Source organism: Columba livia, chromosome 7 (genome assembly GCF_036013475.1).
Source record: "Columba livia isolate bColLiv1 breed racing homer chromosome 7, bColLiv1.pat.W.v2, whole genome shotgun sequence".
NCBI classification, from domain to species: domain Eukaryota; kingdom Metazoa; phylum Chordata; class Aves; order Columbiformes; family Columbidae; genus Columba; species Columba livia.
The window spans coordinates 33,423,204-33,443,326 of NC_088608.1; the positions used below are offsets into that span (position 1 = coordinate 33,423,204).

The 20,123-nt window shown below is 39.9% G+C and overlaps 1 protein-coding gene across 50 annotated transcripts in view; it reads right to left on the bottom strand.

Moving 5' to 3' along the window:
- Positions 1-20,123, bottom strand: part of LRRFIP1 (LRR binding FLII interacting protein 1) — a 111,937-nt gene that overhangs the window by 35,682 nt on the left and 56,132 nt on the right. For 13 of the 50 annotated variants that reach the window (XM_065069142.1, XM_065069144.1, XM_065069146.1 and 10 more), the window contains 9 exons: positions 18,052-18,099; positions 16,402-16,446; positions 15,838-15,888; positions 12,242-12,274; positions 11,086-11,133; positions 7,823-7,879; positions 3,603-3,683; positions 2,197-2,241; positions 1,172-1,237 (listed from right to left, as the gene is read on the bottom strand). The exons of 5 other annotated variants lie outside the window; for them this stretch is intronic. In XM_065069142.1, coding sequence (XP_064925214.1) covers positions 1,172-1,237; positions 2,197-2,241; positions 3,603-3,683; positions 7,823-7,879; positions 11,086-11,133; positions 12,242-12,274; positions 15,838-15,888; positions 16,402-16,446; positions 18,052-18,099 — 474 coding nt within the window. The remainder of the gene's footprint in view (positions 1-1,171; positions 1,238-2,196; positions 2,242-3,602; positions 3,684-7,822; positions 7,880-11,085; positions 11,134-12,241; positions 12,275-15,837; positions 15,889-16,401; positions 16,447-18,051; positions 18,100-20,123) is intronic. 32 more of the 50 variants (XM_065069149.1, XM_065069145.1, XM_065069113.1 and 29 more) reach the window with 18 other exon arrangements.

Sequence of the window (20,123 nt, forward strand, 5' to 3'; positions counted from 1 at the left end):
GCTGGCAAATTCACTGAATTACAGGCTGCCACAACAGTCCAAACGGATAAATAGTAATTTTCCAAGACAGCCAAATGAAAATAAGGAATAACTATGAAACAAAAAGGAATTTGAAGCCTAGTATCAGTAGCAGCAAGATGCACAGCCCAACTAGCAAATCAGTGTGACTGCAAGGGCATGGAATAGCCCTTGAAAGACGAGCAAGTTCTTCGTAAGCATTCTTGAAGGATTCCTTCCTTCTCCAAGCTAATAAAATTGTAACTTTTATGATTAATTAACATCAATATTTTGTCTTGAGGGTTTTTTTCTGTTATGGTCTTAGGTGTTTGGGGTTTTTTTGTTTGTTGGGGCTTTTTTGTTTGGTTGGGTATTTTTTGATAATCAATGAAGGAGTTCATACAGAATAAGCAGTGGCTCCACAGACCAGAATCTAAAAGTAAAAAAAGACTGACTTTTTAAAATTTCTCTCCCCCCCAGGCAGATATAACAGCAGCACAGATACTGCCTGGGACAAACGCCCACCAAGATACAGAGGCTCCATCTGAGAAGAGGTGAAGGCATTTTCTGCCTTCTAATCTGTAAGCCGAATCCTGCAGCCTCTCTTTTTTGAAAAGAAACAATTTATATTTTCATTTCTCATATTGCCTGCCTCCATAAATGACAGAGCCCTCCGTTCACAGGAACATGTATTTTGAAAACATTGTCACAAGTTTCCTGAGTCATTGCTACAGAATATAGATCAAGCAAACAAAGCCAAGCAAGTAATACAGTCACAAAAATCCTTTACTTCCTGCTAGCGTGTAAGTGCTAATGATGTAACACTGCAGAAGTGTGTTTGTTTGTTTTTTTAATTATATTATTCTCACTTTTCAAAAGATAAGTCTCAGTGAAGGAAGGGATTCATGTACCATCTTTCCAAGGTGTTTTATCTGCCAATGAGGTGCAAGGCAGAGCTGAATGCCCCTCGCCAGGCCTGGTGTTAAGACAGCAAATAAATCACTACTTATTCTTTCATGGAAACAGTTCTTGTACTTTTGCCTACAGCAGCAAGCTATAAATCTCACACAGTCCATCTTAAGTGTTCCTCAGCGCAGAAAAGGCCATGTTCTGGTACACACAAGTTATGGGAGGACAGAGACAAGACAACAGGGAAATGCAGAAAACATCTTACAGCACGAGAACTAGAGGCACTATACCGACGACTCCCACTGTAAACGCTCTCGTCATACACAGACGCCTACAATTAAAAGACAGAGTCAGAAGAGGACTGGCAGGCCTAGTTTCTTGTTTCAGTCTGGAACATTACAAATTCACAAGATGCAGCGCGAAGGACGTAGGGGAACAAACAGTATGTGCAAGGACAGGGACATGTCCTGTCTGCAGCCACAAGCAACATGCAAGTGAAGATCTAACACAACCTGAAGTCAGTGAGCTGGGACACACCATAAGGAACGTGCAAAGTCTGACATAACATCCCTCCCCCAAATCCCATCACACAGTCATGCATTTCTAACCATTCTCAATGGTTCATATTTGCTACCAACAAAACGGCTACATCAATTCTTAAGTTGTCAAATCTGTTTAGCTTTCCTATCTGGTGCTGGCAAAATACGGGGAAAAAAAACCTACACCTGATGAGCTTCACTTACTAGCGAGTGTACTAAATTAGTAAAAAAGGAGGAAGATGCATACTCTAGGACTTGCTGTAGTTTAGCATATAAATGTCTGGCTCAGGAAACACAGGGGGAGCAGGAAACTCTACCTTTAAGCTTTGACAAAAAAAATCTGAGAAGCTCATTTGAAACAGGAACAGTGGACTGTGACTACAAAAATTTTCAAGCAGATTTTTGTTAGTTGTTACACAACTAGAAAGAATTGATGTTGCCTCTCTCTGGCCTGTTCCTGCACATTATAGCTAATACACCAAAATGAAGACAACCGTCTCCATCCAGACGGAAGCCTGTGGCAGCATCACAACCTCACAAGCAGTGGTTGCACAGTTCTAATGGGAATAAAAAGAAGGATCAGCAAATCCAGGTCTGTACAAACATCATCGCACACGTGCATTCTGATGGATCAGACACCAGAGTGTGAAATCAATGGGTCTAAAAGGAACCACAGAGGTCAGAAACAACATATGCATGGCTGAAGGTGAGTGGCTTTGGTATTTGTGTTTACAGCATTAGAACAACAAACCCTGTAACTTCTGGCTGGCAAGGCATCGCTGTACAGCAAGGAGGGCTGAGGAAGACAAGCACAAAACTTTTTTTGCAAAGAAAATGAAACAAAAAAAAGGCACCTATAGCAAAACTAACCATGTTAATAAGATATTAGGATTACTAAACTACAACAGAAGGAAACCTAGTATAGAGAGTTATTAGTCATTCGCACCATGTAAGCATTAGATCTCAACTCCCAAAGACTAAGAATACCAAGCAGACACGTGCATTTCCTACAGGAAGGGAGGACACGACAGTATGCAAAAGCAAAACAGCATAATTTAATTTTAGGTTGTTAAAGTGTTATTGTCTCACACGCATTTGTGTATAGCAGCCAGAAAGGGTGTTTCTCCTCACTTCAACCAAAGCCAGAAAAAGAGATACATACAAAGACAGAAGTGTTTTAAGATACCCATTTTAAGCATTTCACACAGCTAGAAAATCATCCCTTGTGTATTTTATTAGTTAAGAAACATGCAGAGAAAACCCAAATAATTCACAACAAAACTATGAGTACTTACATCAGAGCACCATAAAACAAATTACATTGTTCTTATTAACCATAGTTCACAAGATGCAGTGATTAAGTTCAGAGAGCACAGACTGTCTCTGGCATAATTAGGTGCAAGAGATACTCCAGCAGTGGTCCCCAGCCCACAGCCTGCAGGCAACGTCCTGCTAAAAGTCACCCTGCTCATCTGTGATGTCACCCCACTCATCCTCAGTGTCCACATCACCCTGTGGTGTCACCCTGCTCATCCTCAGTGTCCCCATCACCGGCCACCCTGACGCACCAGGTGATAAGGACAGGCTGTGGACCAATGCTTGAGCTCTGCTTTGCAAGTGCCGGACTGGCTGAGCTCTGCACACACACAGAGGACAATCCAACCTCTTCAGGGGATTTCAGCAATTTTCCTCTATCAGTCTGTGAATGACTTGCTTGTAATTTCATTTTATGCAGATTGGATTCTCTTAAAGTTGCTAGACTGACATGGTGAGCAGAAGAGCTGCCTCAAATAGAACAGAGAGCTTCAGTTAATTAAGATTTCCCCTATTTTTCCAAACCAACTGAGGCCAAAAGCAAACAAAGTAAGTGTAGGAAAGGGAGGAGCTGCAAAGGAAAACTAATTGTGCTCATTTTAAAACAAATTTCCATTACTCATTCCAATCCAATCTTAAAAGGTCTGGTGTTCGTTTTTTGGTGGTGGTGGAAGGTTTTATTTGTTGGTTTTGTTTTTTTTTTTTGTTTTGAAGTTTAACTGAAAAGGGCTAAAGAGACTCTGAACAATTGGTCCAAATTGATTCCTAAGTACAAGAGGTTGTATTATCCAAATGAAGTCAGCACGCCAAATCCAGGCCAGGTAAAGCCAGAGAGCAACAGACCCAATTTCCATTTTGGGAAGAAGGTTGAGATGTGGAAGCATAGCCACTGTTGTGAAGACCCAGATCAGAGTAGTATGAAGCCTGCATTAATAACAAACAAAAAAGCCTCCTTGAGTACTCGTCTTTGTAATGTGATGGACTTTCTAAATTCCTTTCAATAGGAGACAAAAAGGAAGTTAGGTGATTACAAACTGCAAGGAGTCAAAGTGGTCACAGATGCAAAAAGAAGAGCTAAATGCATTAAGGATACAAAGCTGTGTGAAAATTGAGTGCCCTTTCCATCTGTAGAGATTTAAGTAAAAAAAACCCCACAAAACCGAAAGCCTTTCTTCTACCCATACAGCATCTTATGCACAAAATACCCATTTGGTTTGTTTTCCTCTGAAAAGGCTTGCAACGCTCACATTCTCTCCTCCCTTCTCACTGCTATGACCAACATGACAGTATGCTGCAAGGACATGGTTTGTATGGGAATTCAAAGATGACAGACAATATTTTCAAAAGCATGTATGCAGTTCATGCACCAAAGTTTCACCCTAACTGCAGTTAAGTGAAGTAGCATTTATCAGCATAATTCCATCTTCTGTAAAACAGAACAGATAACATCAGTTTTACAAGATGCTGGAAATGTTAGCTTTCAGGCTCAAACTCAGAATAAAGAGCTGTATCACAGCTTCATACCTAAAAACCCACACTCCTGCCTTAGAGGATTTATCTCCTTGCATGTGCAGTCCCACCACTGCAGCCAGCAGATTTGACTGCACCTGCCCATCAACCACTGGGAAAACATCTTGATCAGAGAGAAGGTTCAGCTTCCTTCTGAATTCTTGAGGAGTTTATGCCCTACAAGCTAAACCCACAAGAAATTCAGGAGACGGTGTGAGGACAACTCTGCTGCAAGACCAAAACTGTTGTCTGTGCCCATCAGGAGAACTGAGCAGCCCTCTGTTAGATAACACAAGGCTGAATGCAAAGACAAGTTTTATGTAAGAAGTGAGAATAAGTTAAACATCTTGTTTTATGCCTAGCATCTTGCCAGTCTTCCACTTTTGGTTCACTTATTTGGTCTCCCCAAAAATGGGGAGATCTTAATTCAGCTCCAAGTTAAATACCAAAAGCACCGATAGTGGCTGACTGACAAATCCAGTGGACTTAAAAATCACCCTTACCCTCCAAAATAACATCCAGTGTGATATACATCATCTCCATTCATTCACCCTGGCACCTGTACTGGAGTGTAGGATGCCAGCTCAGCTTTTCAGCTGTCCTGTATTATCTGTGAGAATTTCCGCTGCACAAACACTTCAACACAAAGCTGGCACGTAGGGCTTGCCAGGGTGCTGGGAGGCTGACAGCAATAGGATATTTATAATATTGAGTGGAACTCAGTATTTTGGTTTCTCAAAAAGCTTTAGGAGCATGCGACAATATATTATGAACAACCTAAGTTGTTATAAACAGCTGCTTTTAACATGCAGGGATATTTAAATTTGCAAATCAAAGGCTGTTTTCAATGCAGATTGGAAATCAATATAGAAGGCATCATGCATCTCACAGAGCCAAAGGAATCAAGAAAATTACAGGCATAGTAGAAAGGCTTTGTATTTTCCTTATTTTCAGAAAAATGGCAGTCTAAAAGCATAACTAAAATGCAATAAAATGGTTATTCTGCTGTGCCTGGGTGAGTACAAAGCTGCACCAGGACAGGGTGCTTAGGGCTGGGGAGGAAATGCCACCTCTCCGCATCCCCACCCTCCCGCAATGACCAGTGCTCGCTCAGTCTCCTGTAACCAGCCCTGCAACAATACACAATGTGCATGGGTATTTTCAAGGTCCCCTAGGCACCGTTTAGATTATTTTCGCACAGGTACACACATGCTGGTGCGAATGGTTGGTATGAAGGAGCTCCATAGCTCTTCCTTCTTTGCAATACTCCAGAGCTCCTTTTACAGCCCTTCTCTAAAATCCTGCTTCTCCAGTCATTTCTTATTGGGATCTAGACAACCAAGATACTCTGCTTTTAGTCGTCAGCCATTACTCAGCTTTCTTACAAGCTAATCCTTGCATCATGACTATAAATGACTATAAATTATGTAGGTGTTAACTCCATTTACAAACGAGGGAGATCAGCCCCAAATTACAGAAACTCATTTGTTCTTGACACTGGACTTCTGCCACTACAGGCAAACAGATCTTTGGATAAGACACAACAGCCACACACATATAGTGAGGATATATCATTGTCCAGTCTCAAAAATGTAGATCCTTTCTGCCTCTCTCTTTCTGAATGCCTGTAAAATAAGAAATTGAATCAACTGAACTGAGCTTAAAGTTACCTTAATTCCCAGCTAGGTAGCTGGTAATCCACATGGGGACTACCTAGGCACATGGCATTATTAATTTTTAAGGAATCAATCCATTATGTTGTAATTAGAGTGTACAAAGTTTGATCTCCATGCAGACATCACCCCATTTTGCAACTTAGAATTGGAAAACTATTGTGGAAACAATCATTTTATCAGCAGACTCAACACTTTGTTCCCGACCTTAAGAACTCTGCTTCTTCTCTGTTTTTTATTGTTGCTTTAGTGATCTTTACAGTTAGGTATGGGGGTTTTGGAGAGAGTATTCCTAAAGGTGAATGCCATACAGACTGGCATCAACTGGTTTTGGAGATTCAGCTGGTCTAAATCACCCCAAACTCTCATCCCCTTCTCATAATGATTAATTTGAATTACATTTAGTACTGAAAGCAGCAAGGAACTAATAATTTGGCCGTAATTATGCTTTACATATACTAAATATCCATGCTACAAACCCTAATACCAAGATGATTTTAAATTATTTAAATGGAAAGCAAACAACTTTTTTCCCCTGGATGACTTTCTTACAGATATTTTGCTCTTCCTGCAGTACTTGGAGCTCTGGAGTATGTCATTAAAGCATAAGAACATAATTTGTCAGAAGCACTAAGTTCCTTGAACTCGTCAAAACGGTTCAGCAAAAGTGCCAGAACAGGACATACTGTTTTCTTAAGAGTTTAAGCAACAGTATTTCATTTTCTCTTATCCACATACACAAGCTAAATGCATAAAACCACATGGAAGCAACAGTTTACAATGGACATGAAATATAAGGTCCCATTTCGCTATTTATACAAGCGCCTGCTTAACTTCATGCTTACAAAGTAACTCACTGAAGTCCATCTCCTGCTTAGCACGTATTGCTCAAACACTTAGCTAAATGGAGTCTTAAAAGTAGTTTATTTTCCCCCTAAACATAGGGCTTTAGTCTGCATACCACTAGATTCCTGTAGAAGTCTTGGTAGCATAAAGATCAACAGGCTCAGAGCTTTTGTCTGCCTTTGTTAAAAAAAAAAAAGGTAAGGAAAAAAACCCCAAGCGGTTCCCCTCCCTGCCCCCAAAGAGGCTCTGATTGAGACAATACCCGTAAATTATTTGCACAAGCCCCAATATTTAACAAAGCAGGACAATGAAATCCTGTAATTGACACAAAACACTTGTGCTGGAACAGAAGGGAACATTGTGACCCACATACACACAATGAAGTTAATAATTACGGGTTTTTTGACAAGAATAGCTCTATAAATAAAAGTACACCAATGGTAAGTAGTTAAGTAGTAACACTTGCACTGGCTGTTCATCTCTGTGGGAGTTTTCAGAAACCCTAAGGTACAGTTTATAAAGGAAAAAAAAAAACCAAACAGGTAAGCTTCAAATTAACAACATATAGTTGGTTAAATTAAAAAAAGAAAAATAAATATATATATATTTTACATGTGCAAATCTCAAAGACAAACTTGTAGGGAGTTTCACTGTTAGAGCAAAACATCAACACATCACACAGGCCTGAAAACAATCGTTCTGTTGTCCAGCACATGGAAATCCTCCGTGCCAGGTGCCGCCAAACTATTTCTTGTCACAATTTCACTTTTACCCAATTTTGTTTACAGGTTAAGCAGTTCTGGCTTCCGAGTTCTACTTGTACCCAATTTGGAGACTTCCCTTCCCACTCATGGCCTATTTTCTTTTTATTTTTTTAGACAGCTTATTGCTGCACCTCTGCGTCTGACAAACTGCAAAACCCACAACGTGCAAGACAGGAAAAACCTGCTTTACCACAGAAAAGAATGTGCTAATTAACTTTAATCACATTAAATAGAGCAATAGAATTTATAGCAATATAAATCATCTACTAACCCTGCTAGATTTTCTACTCTGGGACGATCCATACATGTCTTCCTCATAACCATTGGTCTGTTATGGAAGGAAAGGAAAGAAGAAAAAAAAATAAAAAAATAAAAAGGAGAGGGGAAAAAAAAAAATTGATGCAGACCCAAAAAGGAATTTTTAGCAAAAGTCATCATTTATGAAAAATCAAAGGCAGAGACAGAACTTTTGAAATATACACCAGGAATAGGAGAAGTGCAGGCTTAGGTCATGATTTCAAACATGAGGACATGAACATTTGTGTGTCTGTCAGTACTTGTATACCAGCCAAAAATGTCAAGGATACTCCTGCTTGCCTTTTTTGACCCCTTTTTTACTTGTTAAGAAACACCTTTGCTTCCCCTATTATTACTGCACTATAGCACCTGTCTCTTCAAACGCTCTGTGAAGGGAACACAGGACAAAAAGGGGACACTAGGGATAAGAGACTGCAATAAAATAAATTTATCACTGTAGTTACTGATATTACTGGCAATTACACAATCAAAAAGCAGCAAATTGTAGCAGAATAACGTAATCTTAAAATTATATTTCAGAAATGAATTGAGGAAACATGCAATGCTGTATAAAATCTCTTGTTTTTAGCCTTCCCCAATTGCATCAAAATTAAACCCCAGACAGTGACCATCTGCCACATTTTGTGTGGCATTCTAAAGACTAATAAGATATTTCAGTCAGTTCAGCTGTCCTCCGTTGTGCTCAATGGCCTGCCTTGTTTTCATTAAGATGCTTGGTTTTTCTCCTTTGAGAGAAAACAGGTTCAGAAAGAGCAATTCATAAGTAGGGTGAGATGCTTCACGTCCCTACAGCAGCAGGATTGGGAATAAAACAAAACAATCACTACAATGCAGTTTTCAGTCTCGAAATGTGATGTTGAAGAAAAGAGGACAGACCTAAAGTCACCTCAATTGATACCAATAAAAGCTCAGATTTCTCAAGCAATTCCCTATTCTGGCATCACTTCACGACAAGGCCTGGTTTAACATCAAAAATGAGGAAGCACTCTGTGTATTTGGGACAGGGTTTTTTTTAGCCTAATTTTAATTAGATTTTTCTATCCAAATTAAGTTTTGAAGTTCAAGTTTTAATGCATTCCAAAAATGAAAATCCACTAAACCCATTCTTGAATCAAATTCCAAGCAAAATATTTATCATATACTGCACAGCGGCTTCCTGAGAAATTACACTAATTAACTTAGAAACCAGTTTAGACCCAAGCTGGTAAAGCAGCTTCTGGGAAAAGCTTCTCTACTGAAATTCAATATTCTCACCACAAATGGAAGGCCAACATCCAGTTTCTTTTTTTCAAGAGGAACCATTTTGAAATACTGCTATAGTCTTCTCACACAGCTTGGGCTTTTTCCAGTTTTTACTATGGCTTTTTGAGCACCTTGAATTTCTCTAACACCTCCCTGAAGAATGGTTAAAATGAACCTCCAGCAGCTGAAGCCAACACTCCCAGCTCCAGTGTCAACAGCACCCTGAAGAACAGTTACCTCCACCGCCCCTTGCAGTTCTACACTGAGGAACTGTTTGCCTTTTTTCAGCAAAGTAATATTGACTAAATGTAACCTCAGATCATTATCTGCACCATTCCTATACAGAACTCCTTATTTTGTAATAGTATATTTAAACTTTCCCAGATATGGTATTCTTCATTTAATTTTACTGTTATTTGGTTTTGACAAGTTGCCTCCTATCCATCATTGGTCTTTTTATTCTAACCTCGCATGAAACCACCCTCACTCCCTGGACATAGCTGGCCAATACAGCCTCCACTGAACTGTTTTCCCCTTTAAAAACAGATGACGCTGTCTTACATGGGAGTAGATGAGATGAGATCCTTTCCAGTTGTCTCATTATCTAACAGTATTTTTCAACTAGCTGTGCATTTCTTTTACAAGACTCAATCTTGCCCAAGGTTTCACTTATGTCATGTAGAGACATGCCAAGAGCCTTATAGTCAAATTATAGTCACATCTCATGATTTTCCTTTATACCCTTAAATAATTACTTTGCTTAAAGAAATTAAGTTGAATTGGCATGATTCATTTTCCACAAATCCAAATTAACTGTTTATCACATTATATTTGAGGCACTTCTAAACATATTTAATTTGTCCCGCTATCTTTCAGATTTCACACTGAAGTCCTATAGCTCACATCATTTCTCTTGTCACTATGACCCATCCTCTCCAGAGATTTCTCCCATGTGTATTTTTGAAGGCAGATGCTCCAGACAGCTCCTGAAGAGCAGGGTCAGACCTATCAGACCCTGCTGACCTTTGTTTTATGCTACATTAACACGTTAAGCATCCAATCATAACCTTAATGAAAATCGGAACAAATAAGCTTCTGTACTGGGGAGACAAATATTCAAATTTTACTTGCTCAGTCTTCGCATGCAATTGACCCAATTCTTTTATGTGTTTTCTTCTCACCTTGAACAGATACAGAAAACTTTCTCATAGCCATTCTGTAACACACTCTACCTTAGACTGTAGCTAATCCCACTCCTTCAGGATTCTTTAACAATCCCACATCCAGCTTCCACTTGTCAGAAAATTCCCTGCTGACTGCCAGTGTACTGAAGAACCCCAACCCAGTCCAGCATCCTCTTTTTGCAACTCACAGCCTTCCCTCCGCAGCAGCAGCACACCACTCTGCCCTCTCTCGTGTACTCTTTCCTGCCCTGGAATTGAGTAAACTGAGTACAATATCCAGCCCCATGAGATTCACCTATAAATCCTGACTGTGTGAAAACGTGTTATCCTTTACCTTCCATCCAGGTCTGGCTTTGCAGTGCTCTATGTAATACCCTATTTGTACAAGTGCTAGTAAGGCATTGACACTACACAGAATTACATTTAAGAAAGAGATGTAGACTTCACTACATATATATTCTAACTACCTTTATGAAAGATGCAGCCTTTACTACAGATATATTCTATCAGTATTACATATTTCTGTGTCATGTTAAAGCTCAAATTAGGTTTTGAGCATTTCCAAGATACTCTTTATGTACAACACTGACCTAAGTGCTTGGGTTATACAACATTTTGCAGATGAAGTGATGCTTGGCATTCTTGGAGACCCAGCCAACCCTGATATCTAGACCGTATCCTTGACATTAGGCTAGTGAGCTCAAACAGCCAATATACTTGCACGTATTCTTTGTCCTATCACAGTGGCTTTGTATGCAAAAACTTTTCTTGAGACAGTCAAGATACATACTGCTTTGGAGTAGTTCTTCTTTTTGGTCCGCTCATTCTCTAATCCAGCCTGCAGTGAGATTAAGAATGCAGGATGAAAAGATCAATGAGTTTCTGTGCACCCATCCATAGCCAGGCATGCATGTCAACATGCAAAAACATCGGTCCAATTTTCCTCCAGCTCTACACAACATGGCTCAGTAAGCACACATGAAAAAAAAAATCAGATCTCAAAGTCAAATGATTGGTTATTAAAGAATATTGTTAAAAGCGATGATAGCACTGTTAAATTTAGTAGCCACAGTTAAAATCATTCACGCTTGCTGGGTTAAGTCAATTAAAAGAGCTACCAGCTGTCAATATATCCATGCAAAATCCAAATGTGTTTGAACTATTTCTGTATATAGGTCACTCACAAACAGATACATTGCATTCCAATTTGAAACAGCGCAAGGAACAGAAGAGAGTTAAAAAGCTGGAGACTCTACAAAGCTGCTCTCCGCAGCTTGCATTCTGCAGAAACTGAGACACCTCTGTTTCAGCACAGCGCTGCCACAGGACAGCACTGCTAACAGTATGAGGAACTTTTTAAAACTAAGCTTAAAGTCCCAATCCTCATTGTCTCTTGCATCCCTCTTCTATTTTTCCAATAGTCAGCTTTATCCCAATGTATTCAATGCAAATACTTGCTCTCATCTTTTTATTTCCTACAGAGTTTGATTTTATCCTCCAAAGCAGAGGTAACAGCTCCATACACAAGCTTCAGCTTTGGTAGGCAGTGTATTTGCCCTGTCACCTTTGCTAGATCTATTCAGCATGGGCTTGGGAGAGTTTTAGTTCCTTTCCAGATTTATGCTGAAATAAAACCGGACATATCTGGTCAAATGATGGACAGATTGTAACAGAGAAGGTCTGTAAGAGGAAATAAAAGCTGTTCTGCTCTGTCCTATGGTTGCTACTGAACTAGATGGGGCTTAGATCTCTAATGATTCAGTGCTTTTCATCTGAACTGCATCAGAGTAGTAGGTGAGGCAAGCAGCATCTCTACATCAGACCATGAACTGCCTCAGGATCATTTTATATCACCCCTTATCTCTCATCAGGTATCACAATTGATGTTAGTTTCTTCTTCATAATTAGGTTTTAAACACACACTGCAACTGGCGGACTATTCTCACCATGGGGTAGGTGCTGGTATATTCCAAATGTGACTGAAAAGGCATGAGAGGAAAGAAAAAACAGAATACAAGGGAAAAAGCTTAAGTTATGGCAATCAAAATAATCTCCCAAACCAAAACAAACACACACACAGAGGTACAGAGGTGTAAATCCCAAATAAAGAACTTTGAAAATGCAGGACTTCTTGCACAAAGCCAGAAGTCAGGAAATTTGGAGCAAAAAAAACGAGGAAAACGAACAAACTCCATTATGAGTAGTTCATAACACAACAGTATTTCATGCTGGATGGTCTCAGACTAGAGAGAGAAGTGGGAGCACAAGGGTACTTGCAGTAGAAAAGAGACTGAGGAAAGATTCAAATGTCTCAAACACACACAGGATGATGTTACTGAGCTCTGAGCTTCCCGAGGAAAAAAAGGGTGATAAAGAATCAACCTCGTAGAACTTCTGAAACAAGAGAGGCAGGACACTTCATGCATTCATGATGAGCTACAGACAAGCTATTAAAGATACCCCTTCATTGCAGCTGAAGGTCTGCTGGCAGGAGGCAGATTTACTCGAACCAGCATTAAATCTAGGCCACTGTTTACAGTACAGTCACAGCTGCAGAGCTTAAATCAATATGCTGGCCTGGTCTAAATCAACACCTCAAGTGGTTCTGCAGTCCAGACAGATGGTTGCTCTGCCAGAGGCACCCAGGCCAGCTACCCAAAAGCTAGCTCAGCAGATCCCTGCTGCCAGTTCAGATATCCACTCAGAAAATATTCCAGGAGAAAACCCAGAATAAAACCCACACAGACTAATAGGCTGGTAAAATTTTAGGGAGACATACATTCCTGACATGGGCTCATTCCATTGAAAACTTCCTGTACAGAAAAGCAGCATAGCTTCAAAAAGCAACCCTTAACACTATCAGCCCCTCACAGTGCAATGAGCCCAAGTGCCAAAGATACAAGATCCATTTTCAGAAAATATAAGTCTTGCAAACCAATTACAATGGCATCCTGCAACTATGGAAGAAGTCTTCAAATACCAAAAAAAAAAAAAAAAGAAGAGCATTCAGAATTCTCTGAGTAGTTTTATAAACCCTTTGTGGACACCAGGCTACAGTTTTTGGTGCCTTCTTCACTCCAAAATAGCTCAGAAGCCAAACTGAACTCTAGTTCTTAGAAGTAACATTTTAGGTTGGTCATTTATTTTTGCTTGTGGTTGTTAGTTTTGGTTTGTTTGTTTTACTTTGTTGTTTTGAATACACACACAGCAAGAGTTCAACCTTCGCAAAAGGGCCAGAGAGAGATGTTGTTGAACTATTAAAAGCATCTACTGTAAACCCACACTAGGAAAATGTTCTATCAATTCACTGTGACTAAAACAAGTAAAAGTTGAATAAGGGTAAATTTCAGCTCAGAGTAGCAAGCATTTGATTTCATCTACAATCCCAGTGACACTTGGATCAGGGAAGGAAGCTCTGTCAAAACTTTGCATGCCCAAGTGTCAGCTCGCGTAAAAGTGTTCATCAAATTCTACTGTGCATTATCACTAGAAATACCAACCCAAAAAGTTTCAAACAGATCCTTCTGTCAGAAAAGGACATTCTTTGCAAAAGTATTAGGTATTTATGGACCATTCCAGGAACCATGTGGAGATGGTTGTTCACCAGACCAGTAGTGGTTATTGCAGCCTGAAGGAATTCTGGCAGCCCAGACACTGTCAGGAAGAAGGGTCAGGAGAGTTTCTTCCTGAGGGATGGGGGGAAAGTAGAATGCAAGGATTCTGCTGTTTAAATATATAACGATAAAACCCAGGACCGTATTACAAAAGCACATCACATGGAAATAGTAGGGCATTTCCATGAACAAAAGGTGTTTCAGAGGAAGAGGGCTCCTGCTATCAACACAGTGCCAGTGCGTTCACGTCTTGCCACATCAAGGGACACACAATTGTAGCCATGGTTAAATAATCCATTTGTATTGTAATCATCTTCTAAATAGGAAGAATTGAAATTTCAACTGATCTAGAGGGTTTTTTCCCCCTCAAAAAAAACAAACCATCTTGCAGAAACATGTCAAAATTTAAGTAAAATAAACATCAGTTTTCGTGTTCAGCTGTGAAGATAAGCTTTTCTTCATTGAATCTCTGGAGCTTTAAGGCATCTTCCAGCTTTAAAAAGCACTAAAATAAGGCTGCAATCTTAAAGAATAAAGATTTTAACAGCGTTTCATAAGTAACAATAAAGATTCCACTAAAAAGGGAACAAGACAACCCTTAGAACTTTTAAGTACATCTTATGCTACCTTACAGTGAACTCCATTAGGATCACTGAGCAGGCTCTGCAGTAGTAATTTTCCACCCCCCCATCTTCCAGACTCTTTTAGAGGCATATGACTTGCTCCACTCAATTCTGTTCTTTTGGGAATAGTTTGTCAGGGAAAAAAGGTAGTTCTATCCTAGATAACTATTAGCAAGTTTTTTAAGGGGAATAAAAAAAGCACAAGAAATCTCCCTAGAAGCCAGAAACTGAGGATTATAAATCAAGACCTTGCTATGAATGGTGGTCTTTCTTGTTTTATACAAATAGAACAGATCATCCAGCTTAACCCACATAATTAGTGCTACTAATAAATTAGGACAAACATCAGTAGAAGAAAAATATTCTCAAACACAACAGTTTTATGCACAATGGCTCCATAACAAAAACTAGTTGCAGCTGATTCACGCCGAGGACTGAGAGCTTCCTCCATAGTCTGTGAGGGGTTGTTTCAGTTCAGTGGTTAGCCAAATGCTTCTCCATACGTCTCAGCAGCAGTGAGCTCTGTTCATCTTCTGAAGACCATCTCCACATGCTAAGACTACGGCAATAGCGATTCACAATACTAAATGGCTTAAACTGCCTTCTTACAAGAGCCGATTATGTCCATGCTAGAATGAAGTTAAGATTTGTACACACGTATTATCTGCAAAAGTACTATATGGGCATTTTGAGGAAAAAACTGTCTGAACTTTTCCTACAGATGAGTACTAGTGCACCACAGCACTCTCTGCACTCTTAATCCCTCCCTCCACAAAACTCAACTCTGCAGATGAATTTCAAGTATCTCTAAAGCAGTTCTGAGGAGAGCGTTCACCTGTAATTCAAAAGTGCTTAAGACTTACTTCCACTGATAATTTGGTTTTGGTTTCCTGATCTGATAAATATTGATTACAGAGTAAGCCAGCACTCTCTCTTCCCAAATTCTCAGTATCAATAATGAAACAGGGAGCTCACAGGGTGCATACAAGAAATAGCTGCATGTACCAGTGTTTTGGCTAAGTACTTCCTGCAACACTGACAGTGAACAGCATTTACCGGCAAGGTTTTTACAGAGCCACGTGCTCTGCTGATGTTCCTGCACAGCACAAACAAATCTGACAATTGTCATGGTCGAAAGAACTATTGACTTACATGTACTCAAAAAGCCCCATATGCCTTGGACACAGAACACATCAAGACCTTGGAAGGAGGATGTTACCAGAGAACTACAACTAGTCTGGTGGTACAGGAGGGCAGCAACATCAGTACACACACATGCACACTTAAATTCTACAGTTTACCAACCCTCAGGCTTCCACGGCTACCCACAGACATGCGCTCATCTTCATCCGAAGCCTATCGAAAGAAAGTATAAAGACAAGAAAATAATGAAAAGAACACAAGTAACAAGCAGTGAGGTAAATACTGATGGCTTTGATGGAACAGAAGGAAAGAAAAGATTTACAGAATAAATGTCTTTAAAAAAGAACTGCATTAAACGATAGTAGAAAGTAAATGAAATCCACCCAAGAAACACTGTTGGGCATTTTACTACAAGGTGAATGACAAGCTTGCTCAGGTGCTCCCTGTTGTATGCTCTTGGCCCACATCCTGAATAAACGAACATTAAACACTCCAAGCAGGTTACTTCCCCACCTTCCACCCCCTGCCCCCCTTTACTCTCACACATTTGCAAAAGCTCCTGGAGTGACTGGGGAGGGCAGAGAAGTCAGGAAGTGGCTTTGAGGTTTTCACCCGGCTGGGGCTGGGTGTGGCGAGCTTGTTCAAAAAGGAAATGCCTTATATATGTCTGTTTCTTTTTAGTTTGAAATATCTAGCTATAAAGAAAAAGCAAAAGTAGATACTAACCGAGGCATTTCTTCGGGCTCTACGGGAATAACGCTCACTGTCTTCCTACCAAGGCAGCAGAGAAAAACAAAGAGTGAAGTGTTGAAAGGACAGAGACACCAACAGAGCACTTTCAGAAAGACACAGTGAATTTCAGCATCGTATAGGAGCTGGTACGGTTAAACCAAATAATGAAAGGTGACACCTTGTCACGTCAGAAAAACTTTTTGCCTTCACTTGTGACCCCAACTTTCTCCTCTTCCATTTTTTTTCTGCTACACACTTTCATTACTTTTACAGAAAGTTGTACACAGTGACATCTTCATTTGCATCTCAAAAAAACATTTCAAGTGCACCTCTTTGCATCCGGGAACCAGCATACTTACAGTGCTTTTGTAATTAAGCTTTCCAGCTTGCAGTCCTTCAAAATCAAATCTCAAAAATCTTCTATTTGAAATGAATGTGGCAGGGCAATGGTCTCTCTCTAGTAGGTATCCCAGAGGGGCACAGCCTGGCCCCTTCTTCCAGACCAAAAGCATCTGTGCTCTGCTTACAGGTTCTGCAACATGCAGCACCAACTTTCGCAGGCCAAAAGCTGTGTTAATGCTGGAAAGGCTGTAGGGTGCATTAAGTTTCCAAGAAACTAATTCTACATGGAATTTAGAAACCATAGTAGAAAACAGGGAAAAAAAGTTTCAACATTGTAGTTAATGGTTCTCAAAAGCAAACTGATTTCTAAGCAAAGCAATTTTTAGTAACATGGAGGTGAATCCCCCTAGCAAGGATTTGAAGACACTTAATGGCTTATTTGTGAGAATAGAGCATCTTGGTAGATGGTTGGTCCATATGGCAGCAGGCTTTCAAGAAGGCGTAGAGCAAACCAGCATATATGCCAATTAATTATCCAAGGTCATGGAAGCCAGAGAGTTGGAAAAGTTATCTTCCACACTGGAAATCAGCTGTTTGGTTTCACCTTCTTCAGTGTGGGCTACTCAGCTTGTAGGGCAAAGCCACGAACAGTTTTTATCTGGCACCACTGGTAAGTTTATGAAATCACTTGTGTTTGAAAGACATTTCATCCCAATGTCTTCCAGTCCTTTAACAACTTGTTCATCTTATATTAGTGATGTTAAAACAGTCAAATGCTGCTAATGCCCAAGTCCATACCTGGTACCAACTTCACTGGATTAGCAAATAGCAGAATCCAGGACGTTGCATTATTGAAAAAGCAAACATTAGCATTTTAGCAGTAATAATGCACCCGAACAGTTCCCCTGGACCAGAACTTGCCAAAATTTAACTGAAGACAGATTTGAGAAGCCTCAAATTGTAACAAAATCCACAGAAGTAAAATGAGCACACATGTTCCTTGTATCACAAGACACTTAACAGGTCTATATGCTAAACTAATCTTCAAATGACACGGTGGAGACAGAGGTCTGTAAAAACATAATAGATGCATCTAACCAAACCCTTGCCAGTTTTAAAGTGACCATAAGCCAGTTTTCAGGTATTGATGTAGACTGCCAGAATCCTTGTGGTTAAAAGTGCAATTCACACTCCCAATACATGAAAATACCTACTTTGTGGGATTTCAAATTCCGTGAGCTATACAAAACTTCATCACATAAAACAACAACATGTTGTTTAGCTACGTCAATCAAGGCCTACCATCCATTGCTCGATGTCTCCCCATTTAGTGTCCAGACCATAATATTTCTACAGACAGAAAAGGGGAAAAAAAAAAAAGAATTTAGATGAGAAAGACAAACACAGAACATCTGACATGCATTGCCAGGCTTCGGCCAAGCCACACAGCTTCACACACACACACATGCTGGGGAAGAGCTGTGCCAAGTGCCACCAGAGCCCCCGCTGCAGGTGCCCAGGACAAACTGTCCAGCAAGGGGAAAGGTAGGACCAGGGTACTTGACAGCTTCTTCTTTCTAAGCAGTGCCAAACCACAGCGCTGTGAGGACAGGAACAAGGAGCGTAATGAGTCTTGAATTCCTGACCCATTTAAGTCAAGTCTCATTACAAGGGATCCAAACGCAAAACACTTTCAGGATGAAAAATGCTGTCAAATCATGTTTACCATACAGATTTGTCAAACCAGGAAGACAAGTTGAATACAAGTAATCTCTGTGCATTCTTATTCCCTGAACTCAGAACTCCCCAGAGCTCCTTTTCAGTACACGAGGCTTTTGGTCTACACTTGACCATCTCGGCAGCAGTGGTATCGCCAGCGAGCACAAAGGAGGAACCTCTGGGGCATGTTTCACCAATGCAGGCAGACTGGAAAGCACTCTGCATTTCAGTACCAAATGCCATGCGTTTTCCTGGTAGACTGGCTCTTATGAACCATTTCTCAGTTTGTATTTTATTCATAAACATTGACAACTTTCCTTTGCATCACCACCAGACAGCAAATTGTTCAAAGATCGACAAGTTTAGCAGGACTTTTCTTCCTCGCCAAACATGCGTTTTGAATCTAGTTTTGGGACGTTTGCATTTATAATGGTGACCATAACATTCCTGTGTAAAGAAAAAAAATCACCAGCCTAAAGCACAGTAATTGGCAAATGGAAATCCTGCTTAAGGAAGCATAATATGTATTTTAGAGCGATTTAGATTATGTGCTTTGACATTCCTGTATTTATGGAAAAAAACAAGCTTTTACTTGCCAGCTTTCTTAGAGGTTTGAGGAAGCAATATCAACAGTCAAAGCTTAAGGTAATGATCAAACAAATTAGAAACCTGTTCTGTATTATATTCTGCATTTAGCGCTCATCTCAATGGTAATAATGTAATTTTACTTTCACCGTTAAAAACCTCGTTCACTATTTATTAATCAACTAGAACAAACAGCTGCATGTTCTTTGATACTGGATCAGTTTATTCCACTTCAGAGTTCTTCCTCATTGAACAAAATTATTTTCATGTGAAAGTCATCTTCATTTTCATCTTAACAGCTCTGAACAGAAGAAAGTCTCTTACAAAGTAGAATAGGCAGTGGGGTGCTCAATTACACATCCTGGATACCCCAAACTGTACAAGGACCTTTAAATGTTGTCAGTTTTGGGGTCAAACTGCGAAAAAGCAGAGGCCTGCAGCAATCCCATTTATTAGGAAAAAAATTAGAAAATAAGTTCTCAAAGGCAATAATTTGAAAACAGGAAATAATAAATTCACTGCATTGCAGTTTTAAATAGTATGCAAACATCTCCCTGGAAAAAGGAAAAGAGACAATGGCTCAGCAAACTCTTTAACCACATCCCTATGAGAACAGGGAAGTATTTTCCACTGCCTTCCCTGCAAAGCATCTGTGTGCTCAGATACATTTATTACCTCTATACAATGTCTAGCCAAAGTGAAAATTCTCCCTAGAACAGCAAGAAATTAGAGTGCACGACATGAACCATTGTTTCTTCAAGCATTACACACTTCCGCACAAGTGGTCAGACTAGTTACTTCCAGGCAGAAGCATAGCACACACAACATGACCCCTGAAAATCATATGAACTCCAGCTGGTCAGGATTGTGTACATGATCAAAACCTACTGATTATATGCTTTGTGGGAAATCAGGTCAGGTAAAGCCTTATTAAAGGATTTTTTTTCCCTCCCTCAAGAGATGTATAACATTTTCTAACACTAGAAATCAAATTAAAAAAAATCCACTACAAAAATTGAGAATCCTTTCTCACAAATAGGAAGGGTCCATAAACATGCTAATAATTTTTG